Raw genomic sequence first — 15,226 nt, forward strand, 5'->3', positions numbered from 1 at the left:
TACCGAGACTCAGCGCTGCCGATCGGAACATCGCCATAGGACATAACCAAAGTGGGCAATCGCAGTTTTCTGTTGCACGCCACTTCAACGTCCACCACAGCACCATTTGCGACCGATACATACAGTAACTGTTCAATTCCACTGCAGACCGTCCGAGAGCCGGCCGACCAAGAGTTGCCACCCCTGCACAGGATCGCTACATTCGACTGTTCCACCTACGTCATCGCAATGCCAGAGCTACAGAGACTGCAGGATATCGGACCAGACTGTCAGGAACCATCTCCGCGAGGCTGGAATCCGACCCAGAAGACTAGTTATCGTCCCTGTTTTGCGACAGATCCAACGACAGCGACGCTTGCATTGGTGCCATGCCTAACAGCCTTGGAATTTGAGAAACTGGAGACGAGTGTGGTTTAGCGATGAATCACGATTTCTTCTTCACCGGCGAAATGGAGGACAACGTCTTTATCGTCGTCGAAATGAGCGTTTTTTTCATTGTAGCTAGATGTTTTTCATTTTTAAAAATCAGGATCTTAATTCTGAATTAAAAAAAAATGTCTGGTTTTGCTGCTGAACTTGATGAAGTTGAATATTTAATCTCAATACAAAATCAGTGTTTAAGACCAGCAATATATAGGCTTATATACTGAACCGCAAAAGAAACGTCACCTCAAACTACGTTGCATGAAAAGTTGTCATTTAAATATCTTGGTAATATTTGGCAATGTTTCTAATATCTAACATTATCTTGTCCGGAAAAATTTGATGATAAAAAACAAAGCAGATGACAATAAAACTGATCGCCTAAACGCATCACGGCAACGGCCATGGTAACCCGATGCTCGTGAGTTCCGTGCAAATTGAGATGCACATGCGTTCCCCCATTTCTTGCCCTATAAATTTTCACCCAGATCGGATAACATTCATTCGTTATTGAATTGCTACCACATGCCAAGATTGACAAGAAATCAGCGACACCAAGCCCTCGGACGATTGCAAGCTGGACAAACCGCCGTTATTCGGATGCTTGTGTTGTTGAGAGAGACTCTTGGGGTGGTCCGAGCATCATGGTGTGGGGTGGAATTGGTCTTGCACAGATGGTCGGCCCTGTGGTCTTCCAGAACATCGGTCCAGGGAGAGGCAATGGTGTCACAGCAGCTCGGTACATTGATCAAGTCTTGAGACCACACGCCATACCTCATTTGGCACGTCGCCGCAACCACGGGTTTCAGTATGATAACGCCCGTGCCCACACTGCGAGAGCAGCAAGAGACTTCCTCCAGCAGAATGGCATCAGAACCACGCAGTGGCCTGACCTCAGTCCCGATTTAAATCCCATTAAGACTTGTGGGACGAGATTCAAAGACGGATGAGTGACGTCCAACCAAGGCCGACAACTGCAGCTGAACTGCGTCAGGCGTTCCTCAGAGTGTGGGCTCAAGTGCCTATGGCCTTCATCAACCGCCTCATCCATTCCATGTATCGACGTTGCACGGCAGTCATCAATGTACATGGCGGACACACGAGATACTGACTTGTGATGACATTTTCTCAGAGACTAGTGTTGTGTTTCACTTTAAGAACAATTGACACTTTAATTTCAACCTTGATGATCAGTTTCATCTTTTTTATATGTCTCAAAGTATGTTTACAGTGTTTGGACAAATAAGGTAACTCATATATCTAACCATGGTGACGTTTCTTTTGCTGTTCAGTATAGATGGAGTTGTTTGTTGTTTAACATCGCTCTCAGCAATGTTCCACCCATATGACAGCGGTCTGTAAATAGTCGAAACTGGACCAGACAATCCAGTGATTGATATCATGAGCATCGACCCACGCAATTATGTTACGATGACATGCATCAACCAAGTCAACGAGCCTGACCACCCGATCCCGTTAGTCGCCTCTTGTGACGAGCATTGGTTGCTGATGTAGAGCTCTTCACGGGTCTGTCCACAAGTGAAAAGGTTGCTTCTGCTTTCTGTCACGATTCATGGCGCTAAGCCTGAATGTCCTTGCAGCCCAGAACCGTGGCTACACATGCGGTATGAGACCTCATCGCTGGTGCGAACAGTGCAGTCACATTGCTGCAGTCATGCATACAGACTTGAGTTTAGGCTATCCGAAAAGGTTTTATCTGCGAGGATCTCCCGAAAATGCTGTCCCAGTAATTAATGAGAGGTCTTGCTGATAATCATCGTATCACCATTTATCATAACCCTATTAGGTAAAAGCTTAAAGCTTTCTAGCTTTGTACAAGAATTTTGATAAAAAAACCTCGTGGTTTTCTTGTTTATGTTTTATGTGAAAGAATGTAAGAATGAAAGAATGTGATATCTGGAAAGAGATCACCTGTGCGCCAACATCCAAACTTTCACGATGTCTTGCAGACGACGAGTTCGGAACCTATACACAAGACACTATGGAAGTTTTCGAAACCCAATTCTGGATTAAACTTCTGGAGAAAGGTTATATTTGTCAAACTATTTCAATTTAATCAGTTGAATGCAAACGTTTCTTTTCAGAGTACATGCCTAAGAGAAAAGCCATATCGGGTGTAGAAACTAAATCATTTTAAATTGCATTGGCATAGCTTTACCGTTGATATAATGAACGCCATTTACACATATCTACATAATTCTTTACAGCCGTAAATGATATGTAAAGAGTGGGAAAATAACGAAACGATAATTGTCTGTTATTTATTTAGAAACTAATGACAAAAACTATAAACAGTCAAAGTTAGCTATCTACAACATGACTCGGTTAACATCCACACAAAGCAGGAGACATACATGTCATCCACAAACTAGTCTAGTACACTGTAACACTTTAATTACTATTGGTAAAATGTTAAACCGAATTTATATAGTAAAATGGTTAATAAATATTCTCTTTGTCTTAGTATCGTCTTGAGTAATGCAATTTGACATTCATTCTATCTTCTTTATTTGCATAGGGGTATAAACACGCGGACACCTACGCAACATGAAATGTATTGTGACGTCAACAGACCATCCTATCGCAGCAACTCGTGTTCTCCTTCTATGAAAGGAGCTTCAATGCGGCTGTCATTTTCCTCACAGCGATACTAGTGCTGTCGTTGTGTAGTGTCTCTTTTGGCAGTGTTCAGAGTTAGAAGCGGAAATTAGAGAAAATGGTGTCTGATGATACAGTCTACGGAGTTCTCTTGGTATTTTCGGTCGCGTTTGGATTGTATACCAAGAATCTTAAAGGGGCTGATACTAGACAAACCGTATCTACCATAGCCGGATTTTGTACAATCCTGCTTATATGCCACTTGCACGTTTTTCACTCAATTATCACCGTGATTGGAACTTGTGTGGTCCTGAAATGTGTGCCTCACCGGTAAGTTGATGTTGCGCCGATGTTGCAGCGCGGACATTAATTAGATCTGCCCGCGTCTGTGCACTGTAATATGTTAATGTTCTGTGTTGATGTTTATACACAGAGTCGATGTGGTGATGTCACTGGATTCGTGGAGCTCCGTATCCCTCGTTCACTCTTATCAGCTGCGTTATTACCACGGGCTGGTCCAGCTGACCATCGGGGATCAATGAATAAGGATATACGGCTTGAGGCTTGAGTGTAGACTAACATATAGTCTCTGAAATGAACATATCATACAGAAAATAAAAATCTAATAAAAAGGGAGCCCAGTGATTCTCTTCATTTTCAGATACTGCAGTAATCTAGACTTGCCAAACATTATAGACTTGCATGGGCTGTAGTTGATATAAATGTATCAGGGTCTGTAAGACAGACTAGCTTTAGTGACATATCAATAGATAACGATGAATAAATGAATTATAACGTCAACCACAGATATGTCACCATTGTGTTTCGATACCCTGTGTCGTGACATGACCTCGCTCCACGCACCCCACAACACACCACCCCCTCTCATATTCATCCTTATTGATTCCATATAAGCATATATATTTCATGTCCTATTTTATCAAATGAAATGATTAATTATTTGGCAACAATTCAGTTTAATGGACAATAATTGGCCGAGACAGGTTGTTGACTGTGCCTCACCCTTCAGTGAACTCACTGCCTCTTTGGTCCTTCGTTTAATTGTCGAAGTTAGGGAAGTTGTTTGTTGTTTAATGCCGCACTCGGCAATAATCGAGTCATATGACGGTGGTCTGTAAATAATCAAGTCTGAACCAGACAAGCCTGTGATTGATATCACGAGCCTCGATCCACACAATTAGGACATGATGACATGCATCAACCAAGTCAGCGAGCCTGACCACCCAACCATGTTAGTCGCCTCTTACAGGTTACCCCAAATCTACCCTTAGTCTATGGATACCCTTTCTGATCAAACACCCCTTCACGATCTTTAGGGTGAGTTGTGATTTTGGGTATAACTTAGCTATCTCTTTTAAGAAATGTATTCAATGAGGTATATTCATGCAGTTTTATAAAGTTTTATTTGAGAAAGGGCTATAGTATAACAGGGCACATAAAGGTTAATGATTACGTGTGTACTTGGGAAATGAGTACTAATTGCTTGCGATAGCGCCCATGGTCCCATGTCGGATAATTAGATAAACGTGTTAGCCTAGCTCTGCTTCAAGCAATGAGAATTCTATCCTTCATGGGGCGCTAATTGAAATCCGAAAAAATGTGCATGGTGAAGTGCAATATTCCTGATTGTAGAATAATAAGAATGGTATAATTATAGTTTCTAGAATCAATAACCATGATAAATCTGTAACGGGTGACTGATATTCATGAATCTTCTTTTTTACAGGAACTGTCATATTGCTTGCTTCATTTGGAGTTTTGGATATCTGGTAGTATTCCGCACAGTTCATCTTCTGGGAATTCCTGCGCCACCTCCTCTTTCTAATGCTGTGCAACTGTTCCTGACTTTAAGGGTTTGTCTTTAGTTATCTTCCATGATATCGGGACAGTGGGGTAGCTTCAATTTCCAGAATCAGTTTCAAATCCCCACATTGTTACCATGGGTACAATATGTCAAGTCCATTTCTGGTGTCACCCAGGTGGGGTATGGCTGACATATTGCTGTACCTACAGCATGGGTGACACAATGTCACACAATGAACATGCTATGTGATTACAGTACATTGATTCAGACTAAACAATTTGCCAAATTTTGTAGCTATTGAACTTAAGGACATTTTGTATATTTTCAGTACTTTAACATGTTAGCTATGAAGCCAGAATCTAGTAACATCAGCAACCTCATAATTGTCATTCAAATCCAATTTTGTCAGTTCAGGTTTTCTAGCCTTTATCTACCAAATAATTATTACCCATTATTACACAGTCACATATCAGTGTCACACCTACGTAGGGATTCTAGGTTACATGGAATAGGTCACCAGCAACCTGTGCTTCTCAAATAGCAACATAATGAATATGCTGGTCCGGCTGGTAGACTTGGTGACTTGGTCAGGCTGGTAGACTTGGTGACCTGGTCAGGCTGCATGACTTGGTCAGGCTGCATGACTTGGTGACTTGGTCAGGCTTGGTGACTTGGTCAGGCTGGGTGACTTGGTGACTTGGTCAGGCTGGGTGACTTGGTGACTTGGTCAGACTGAGTGACTTGTTCAGGCTGGGTGACTTGGTCAGGCTGCATGACTTGGTGACTTGGTCAGGCTTGGTGACTTGGTCAGGCTGGGTGACTTGGTGACTTGGTCAGGCTGGGTGACTGGGTGACTTGGTCAGACTGAGTGACTTGTTCAGGCTGGGTGACTTGGTTAGGCTGGGTGACTTGGTCAGGCTGCATGACTTGGTCAGGCTGCATGACTTGGTGACTTGGTCAGGCTTGGTGACTTGGTCAGGCTGGGTGACTTGGTGACTTGGTCAGGCTGGGTGACTTGGTCAGACTGGATGACTTGGTCAGACTGGGTGACTTGGTTAGGCTGGGTGACTTGGTGACTTGGTTAGGCTGGGTGACTTGGTGACTTGGTCAGGCTGGGTGACTTGGTCAGACTGGATGACTTGGTCAGACTGGGTGACTTGGTTAGGCTGGGTGACTTGGTCAGGCTGGGTGACTTGGTGACTTGGTTAGGCTGGGTGACTTGGTCAGACTGGATGACTTGGTCAGACTGGGTGACTTGGTGACTTGGTCAGGCTGGGTGACTTGGTGACTTGGTCAGGCTGGGTGACTTGGTGACTTTGTCAGGCTGGGTGACTTGGTCAGACTGAGTGACTTGTTCAGGCTGGGTGACTTGGTTAGGCTGGGTGACTTGGTGACTTGGTCAGGCTGCATGACTTGGTCAGGCTGCATGACTTGGTGACTTGGTCAGGCTTGGTGACTTGGTCAGGCTGGGTGACTTGGTGACTTGGTCAGGCTGGGTGACTTGGTGACTTGGTCAGACTGAGTGACTTGTTCAGGCTGGGTGACTTGGTTAGGCTGGGTGACTTGGTGACCTGGTCAAGCTGGGTGACTTGGTGACTTGGTAAGGCTGGGTGACTTGGTCAGACTGGATGACTTGGTCAGACTGGGTGACTTGGTTAGGCTGGGTGACTTGGTTAGGCTTGGTGACTTGGTGACTTGGTCAAGCTGGGTGACTTGGTGACTTGGTAAGGCTGGGTGACTTGGTCAGACTGGATGACTTGGTCAGACTGGGTGCCTTGGTCAGGCTGGGTGACTTGGTCAGACTGGATGACTTGGTCAGACTGGGTGACTTGGTTAGGCTGGGTGACTTGGTGACTTGGTCAGGCTGGGTGACTTGGTGACTTGGTCAGGCTGGGTGACTTGCTCAGGCTGGGTGACTTGGTGACTTGGTCAGACTGGTAGACTTGGTCAGGCTGGGTGACTTGGTGACTTGGTTAGCCTGGGTGACTTGGTTAGCCTGGGTGACTTGGTGACTTGGTTAGCCTGGGTGACTTGGTCAGACTGGGTGACTTGGTTAGCCTGGGTGACTTGGTCAGACTGGTAGACTTGGTCAGGCTGGGTGACTTGGTGACTTGGTTAGCCTGGGTGACTTGGTTAGCCTGGGTGACTTGGTGACTTGGTTAGACTGAGTGTCTTGGTCAGACTGGGTGACTTGGTTAGCCTGGGTGACTTGGTTAGCCTGGGTGACTTGGTTAGCCTAGGTGACTGAGTGACTTGGTTAGGCTGGGTGACTTGGTCAGACTGGGTGACTTGGTGACTTGGTCAGATTGGGTGACTTGGTCAGGCTGGGTGACTTGGTTAGGCTTGGTGACTTGGTAACATGGTTAGCCTGGGTGACTTGGTTAGCCTGGGTGACTTGGTGACTTGGTTAGCCTGGGTGACTTGGTGACTTGGTCAGGCTGGGTGACTTGGTCAGACTGGATGACTTGGTCAGACTGGGTTACTTGGTGACTTGGTCAGACTGGGTGACTTGGTCAGGCTGGGTGACTTGGTGACTTGGTCAGACTGGATGACTATGTCAGGCTGGGTGACTTGGTGACTTGGTCAGGCTGGGTCACTTGGTCACTTGGTCAGACTGGATGACTTGCTCAGACTGGGTGACTGGGTGACTTGGTAAGGCTGGGTGACTTTGTGACTTGGTCAGACTGGGTGACTTGGTCAGACTAGATGACTTGTTCAGACTGGGTGACTTGGTGACTTGGTCAGGCTGGGTGACTTGGTGACATGGTCAGGCTGGGTGACTTGGTGACTTGGTTAGCCTGGGTGACTTGGTCAGACTGGGTGACTTGGTCAGACTGAGTGTCTTGGTTAGACTGAGTGTCTTGGTGACTTGGTCAGACTGGGTGACTTGGTCAGGCTGGGTGACTTGGTGACTTGGTTAGCCTGGGTGACTTGGTCAGACTGGGTGACTTGGTCAGACTGAGTGTCTTGGTTAGACTGAGTGACTTGGTGACTTGGTTAGCCTGGGTGACTTGGTCAGACTGGGTGACTTGGTTAGACTGAGTGTCTTGGTTAGGCTGGGTGACTTGGTTAGACTGGGTGATTTGGTTAGACTGGGTGACTTGGTTAGGCTGGGTGACTTGGTTAGACTGAGTGTCTTGGTTAGGCTGGGTGACTTGGTCAGACTGGGTGATTTGGTTAGACTGGGTGACTTGGTTAGGCTGGGTGACTTGGTCAGGGTGGGTGACTTGGTTAGACTGAGTGTCTTGGTCAGACTGGGTGACTTGGTTAGGCTGGGTGACTTGGTCAGGCTGGGTGATTTGGTTAGACTGGGTGACTTGGTCAGACTGGGTGATTTGGTTAGACTGCGTGACTTGGTCAGACTGAGTGTCTTGGTGACTTGGTCAGGCTGGGTGATTTGGTCAGACTGGGTGACTTGGTTAGGCTGGGTGACTTGATGACTTGGTCAGACTGGGTGACTTGGTCAGACTGGGTGATTTGGTTAGACTGCGTGACTTGGTCAGACTGAGTGTCTTGGTGACTTGGTCAGACTGCGTGACTTGGTTAGACGGGGTGACTTGGTCAGACTGAGTGTCTTGGTTAGACTGAGTGACTTGGTTAGACTGAGTGTCTTGGTTAGACTGAGTTTCTTGGTGACTTGGTCAGGCTGAGTGACTTGGTCTGACTGGGTGACTTGGTGACTTGTTCAGACTGGGTGACTTGGTCAGGCTTGGTGACTTGGTCATGCTGGGTGATTTGGTGACTTTGTCATGCTGGGTGACTTAGTGACTTTGTCAGGCTGGGTGACTTGGTGACTTGGTCAGACTGGGTGACTTGGTCAGGCTGGGTGACTTGGTCAGGCTGGGTGACTTGGTGACTTGGTCAGACTGGGTGACTTGGTCAGGCTGGGTGACTTGGTGACTTGGTCAGGCTGGGTGACTTGCTCAGGCTGGGTGACATGGTGACTTGCTCAGGCTGGGTGACTTGGTGACTTGCTCAGGCTGGGTGACTATGTCAGGCTGGGTGACTTGGTCCGACTGCTGTCAATTTCACACATTGCACTAATAATAATGTCTCAGACAGAAAAGGGGCTTCAGACAAAGCATTGTTCCTCCTTACCTTACTGAAACTGATGCCAAAGGGTAACCATGGTAACTACTCTCTACCATCGTAACTGTTGAAAAATGTCCTCCTGTCTGCTATTGTTGCAGATGATTGGACTAGCGTTTGAGATCCATGACAGCAGGATGGCTGTGTTCAAGGAGGATGCCACAGAGGAGGAGAAGAGACTCATAAAGAAATATGTACACATCGATCCAAGCTTCTCTGACATCTTCTCCTATGCCTACTGCTATATTGGAATGATGACAGGTTGTTATTTCTCATGTGTAACATTCATGGAGTATTTGTGCATTATGATTGATTGTGTGTGGTGAGTGGGTAAGCGGTCAAAAGTGCCAGGTGCTGAGATCGTATCTTGCTAGTGACTGGTTTGTTATTCAGCCTTTGGACCAACAATGTTTACAGGTCTCTACAGTGTTGTCACTACCCCTAGTGTAAAGTACATGCACCCTGTGCACTCAAAAGAACCCACTCGTCCAATGGTATATGACCAGATGGTAGGAACGCGAATACGTACATACACCCGAAACACAAGTGTCAAAACTTGTGGTGTCACCCTGGGTAAGTGACTTATTTCAAATGTGCCTCTGTTCACCAAGGAGGGAATGGGTACCCGATATGTGAGGTGGATGTAAAAACCTTCCAGCGCCCTTACGTAGCTTGGGTTGTATACTCCCCAGGGAGTTGAGAATAATAACTGGAATGCCAATGGAGTCACTGGTCAAGCTGATACATGTGTATATAATGGGGGTGAGGGGGGGGCCCTAATGTTTAAGGCAACGAAATTCGCTGTGCAGAGTTGCGTCCCTTTGACATCCCCAAAACCTATGATTGTGGGTTCAAATCCCGGTATACCCTGATTATGTTGTGAATGTGTGGGTCTGCTGAGATTCTCTTTCATGATGAAATGAGGATGTCAAGTGTCAAATTTTCATGTGTCATGAATTGAATTACAAATTTAACGTTAAGGTTAATTACTAATGGGGTTTGATCATCTCAGGACAAGAGGACAACTAATTTGCTGACTGATACAATCTGCTCTGGCTTGTTGAAGTAGTATGTAATAAGTAAGACATTCATATACTATTACTTGAACTGGGGGGCACGGGTGGTCCAGTCGTCTAAGGTGCCGCGATTTGCTGTGCAGAGTTGCATCCCTTGGGCACCCCAGAAACCTATGATTGTGGGTTTGAATCCTGGTTCGCCACAATTATGTTCCTAGGTTTGTCAGCACCATATCCGTGCTTGTGGGTTTCACTGAAGTGGTAAATGCCTGAGACCTACATCACTTCGGGCTTTCCTCCCACAATAAGCTGACACACCGCAATATAACTGGAATACTGTTAAAAGCACCGTTAAACCCAACACACTCACTCACTTAAACTGAATTGTTTTTGAATTTTAGTGAAATATATTTTCACAGTTTTCCCCTGCTAAAGAAGTATGTACCAGTAATAAGTCTTGTTTGCACAGTTTTGCCCCGTCACTAATCTGCATGTGACCTTGTTACTGTTGTTGCAGGCCCGTACTACAAGTACCGTACCTATCAGGACTGGCTGGAGGAATCCAATACAGAACACATTGCCACTCGTACACCGTTCTGGGAGAAAGTCAAACCCCTCCCCCTCATTCTGGCGTGCTTCCTGGCCTTCTCTCACTATTTCAATATCCAGGTAGGACTGTTCCTTCTGATGGTAACCATGGTGACAAAGAATGTGAAATTCATTGTCTTGCGCTTGTTGGGTTCCAAACCAGAGATGGTCGCCAGTATTCAATTCTTGGTAGAGCTGGAATATGAGGATATATTTTATCATAGACTTACGACAGTCGTAGCCGTACAATCCCTTTGTGATGGTTACAGTGTGTGAAATGACTGATTGTATGTCACCGAGCATTGATGACATACAGGCTTGTGTAAGCTGTCAAGCTGGTTTGCCTGATCGGGACTCGATTATGTGCAAGCCACCATAGTTTGAATATTGCAGACTGCACGTAAAACAATACTCACTCACTCATTCACTACTCTGTAATATGATCGATGTAGCCAAACGATTTTGATGTTTATTACATTCATGGACTATAACTTGAAGTAAATGTTTTTGAAATAAAGTACACATTTTCACAGTTATTATCAATGTGTCATTTGTTTGTGTGTATTTTTTACAGTATGTGGAAACGGATGAGTTCTCTGACCAACCGTTCTGGTTTCGATTGTTCTACATGATGCCGATGTTTATCATCTTCCGGACCCGCCTGTACATCGCGTGGCTGCTGTCCGAGTGCATGTGTATCACATCAGCTCTCGGAGCATACCCGGTCAAGTCCAAACCCAAGTGTGGACAAGGCCCTACTGATCTCAAGGCCCTGGAAGACACGTACGTGTAACCTGTCGGCCTTAAAGACTGGATAGTGTGTCAGTTATCTTGGAGAAACATCTGGTACAATTCCCCAAATGGAACAATCAATATACAATTTAAACAACCAATGTTGGTGTAACTGGGGTATATTTAGGTTGTCACTGGATATAACAAGGTATTATTGTTACATATGTCATGTATTAGGGAAATAATCGATGAGCGGGAGTCTCCAGAAATGATGTCATGATAGATTATATTTTATTGTGAATAAACCACAATTTCGTTCTTCATTGTTCTTTGCGATTTATTGCGTAGTTATCGCAAAGATGATATTAATTATGATTTATACCATGTATGGGTAAGCATTGTTGAAGCAAGTATGAAGACACAAGTGTAAACTTTTAGTACAGCACATTTCTCAAGAGATTATATATATCATCCTTTTAATATCCCTTTGCATAAAGAGTAATAACATCTTCTAGGAGTTTGCAACTGACTTTGATGTAGATGACTTTGTAAGTTGTTTTTCTGTTCAGCTTAGTTTTCTTGTTGTGTTGTTTGTTGAAGCTGAAACATGACAGAAAGTGTTCTTGTAGCTTTTGCAGGGAGTTTCATGATAGCAGTTTTCTATGTGACTTCAGGCAGAACGAATCTGATAAGAAGTCTGTTGAGTACAACTTCCAGTCTGTGCACAATCTGGACATCTGGGGGTGTGAGTTGGCGCCGACAACCAGGGAAGGTCTTCGCAGCTGGAACATGACTGTACAGTACTGGTTGGCTACATACATCCATCGTCGCATCCCAGCCAATCTCAAGGCCTACAGGTACTATATTTACTGTTATACACCAGCCAGTCTCAAGGCCTACAGGTACTATATTTACTGTTATACACCAGCCAGTCTCAAGGCCTACAGGTACTATATTTACTGTTATACACCAGCCAGTCTCAAGGCCTACAGGTACTATATTTACTGTTATACACCAGCCAGTTTCAAGGCCTTTAGGTACTATATTTACTGTTATACACCAGCCAGTCTCAAGGCCTACAGGTACTATATTTACTGTTATACACCAGCCAGTTTCAAGGCCTTTAGGTACTATATTTACTGTTATATACCAGCCAGTCTCAAGGCCTACAAGTAATTATATTTACATGAGAATAAAATATGTTTAAACTAATTATATTTACTGTTATATACTGTTATGTACCAGCCCATCTCAAGGTGTTCAGGTACTATATTTACTGTTATATACCAGCCAGTCTCAAGGCCTATAGGAACTATATTTACTGTTATATACCAGTCAGTATCAAGGCCTTCAGCTACTATATTTACTGTTATAAACCAGCCCATCTCAAGGTGTTCAGGTACTATATTTACTGTTATATACCAGCCAGTCTCAAGGCCTATAGGAATTTTATCTATTGTTATATACCAGGCAGTCTAAAGGCCTTCACATACTATATTTACTGTTATGTACCAGCCCGTCTCAAAGAGTTCAGGTACTATATATACTGTTATATACCAGCCAGTCTCAAGGCCTATAGGAACTATATTTACTGTTATATACCAGCCAGTCAAACGCTCAAACTCCACTGTACTGTATATAAGTTTGATATCAATATATCAGTTTGATATTTTGTTATAACCCCCATAGCCTGTGGGATGGGATACTAGCAGTTAGGATCGTGCATCTGGATGTTAGGAATGTCCAAATGACTGACACAGGTAAACAAAGCTAGATTGTACCTTATACACTCTGATCCTTGCAGGGTGTCGATCACGATGGGCGTGAGTGCGTTCTGGCACGGCATCCACCCTGGATACTACCTCAGCTTCCTGACAGTACCACCAATTCTCATGGCAGAAACAGCCATGTCCAACACATTCCGCCGAGATGCTTCCCCGCTGCAGCAGCAGCTGTTTGACTGGGGTTGCTGGTTCTTCAAGATGAGGGGGTTTGACTACATGTGCATGGGGTTCCTCTTGCTGCGGTTAAATTCCACCCTAAACTACTGGTGTTCCATATACTTTACTGGACATATTGTGGTTGTTTTGTTTTTGGTTATTGGAAATGTTTTTATGAAAAAGACAAGACGTGAAGTGAAGAAGGATTAGATTTGAATTGACAGGGAGCATATGTAATTCCAATGAATGGGTCCAGTATGACATGCCAAAGAGTTGAACACGTGATATTCAAAAATACACATTGTTTGAAAGGGCCACTGTAAAACTCAGGGAAGAAAATGACAGTGATTAATGGAGTTTAAACATGACCTTTTCTCTCTTTATCCTGTTAATAGTAACATGATAAAATGTTCTGAATTTGGTACTTAAACTATGGAGTAAACATTTCGGAGTAAACATTGTTGTACTTAATGACACTGTGCCAGGTTATGAAGACATCAGGATACAGTGAAGAAATATATATGTATAAGATCTTTTAAATTATTGCTAGTAATGTTTGGCAATTTTTTTTTTTTTTGGTTGATCAAAAGATTGGTTTCTTAAAAAGGGGTACAATGTTTTTGACACGTTAGAGTGTTTTGAAGAATATGGTCCAGAACAATACTCAATATGTTTTATCCATAGGCACCTTTTGGACATATATATTTATATATACTTTCCATATTTTTGCTTTTAAGTTTTTTAAATATTCTTTTGGGATACATCTACATTCATTTATGCGTGAGCTGCATTTCAAACATGTTTCTTGTGTTCAGTTAAAACCAATTTGGGCATACTGTGTCCTACGTTTGACTCTTGTCATATTGCAGGTGAAGAGACCACGCCCAAATTATCTTCCGGTTATTAACCATATTCTACTCTTAGTTGTAGTGTTAAGGGTGATTGTGGAACAGGGCCTAGGTAATTGGTTTTGGTATCCTGTGTTTCGATATGTGGTGATGATGTGAAGAGTTTGAAACTAGAATAAGGGAACTTAAAGATCTTCCGTGTATGTGATTGTTGCCTCCTCTGGTTCATTGTGTCCATTTGGAGATGAAGACCTCATTTAATTTAACAGTTGCAGTTGCATCTGGAGTTTTCACTATCCAAACTAAATGAATATGGAGACCTTTTATTTTTCTGGAACAATATTTGGCTCTGGGTAGCATTTTGTGCTTGACTAGTCAATACTGAGTTATGTCCCCTGAACAGGCTATGGGAAAAACATATGCAGACATCTGAAGGATTTATATAAATTAATCATATGATCTTACATATACCGGTAAGTTACAAGTTTCCTAGTTGAGCTGTCAAATGTCTTTCAATGATGGCTATCATTGATACTAGTCACGTCTTTGTCACTGATATATTCTTATGAAGCCTCCACACAGGAACTGCCTAATGTGTCCGGCCACAGTCTGAGCACTGCCTCAGCACTTGCTCCTTGATGCGCTCACTGTACATGCATCTCAGCTCTTCTACGTGTGTTTCTGATAATTAAGATAACTGACATTTGTTTGGAAGCCTTGTTTTTGTTTGGCTTCCTGTGTAGGTGTAGTTGGGCCGTCAGTATTCTTTGTAGCTCAAGGTCACACATTTGTTATGTTTGTTTCACGGGCCCTACGTCCCAACTGAAAAGCAGCTGGAAAAAAAAGTTAGGCACAAAAATATTTAGTTTTATTATGTTTTAATGAGCAAACCTGTAGAATTCTTATGAAAGTTATCACATGTTCATGTGAATGAATAGACTTTGTTAATTTAAACACTTGAATGTTGGACATGGCTAAAATGTGACAAAATATCCGATGTTAGATGTTTTCTAAGATTTGAATGAGAGAAAATCTTTAAAATTAGCTGATTCTCTTTCATTTGGATCACAAACTTGCTGATAGTTGAAGATTTTCGATTGAAGTTAAACAAGTATTTTGCGCATATTTGATACGTAGTTGTGTCAT

At 43.7% G+C, this 15,226-nt stretch overlaps 1 protein-coding gene across 1 annotated transcript; it reads left to right on the forward strand.

Annotated features, from left to right (window-relative positions):
* The first annotated feature begins 3,062 nt into the window (after window positions 1-3,062).
* On the forward strand, window positions 3,063-14,951 carry LOC139469498 (lysophospholipid acyltransferase 7-like). The gene is made up of 7 exons (XM_071251685.1): window positions 3,063-3,372; window positions 4,790-4,916; window positions 9,058-9,217; window positions 10,490-10,641; window positions 11,135-11,343; window positions 11,967-12,149; window positions 13,097-14,951. The coding sequence occupies exons 1-7, from the start codon at window positions 3,161-3,163 to the stop codon at window positions 13,440-13,442; spliced, it is 1,389 nt and encodes a 462-aa protein (XP_071107786.1). The 5' UTR covers window positions 3,063-3,160; the 3' UTR covers window positions 13,443-14,951.
* The last annotated feature ends 275 nt before the right edge of the window (window positions 14,952-15,226 follow it).

This window comes from Haliotis cracherodii, unplaced genomic scaffold (genome assembly GCF_022045235.1).
Source record: "Haliotis cracherodii isolate W230 unplaced genomic scaffold, xgHalCrac1.p SCAF_2, whole genome shotgun sequence".
Classification (NCBI taxonomy): domain Eukaryota; kingdom Metazoa; phylum Mollusca; class Gastropoda; order Lepetellida; family Haliotidae; genus Haliotis; species Haliotis cracherodii.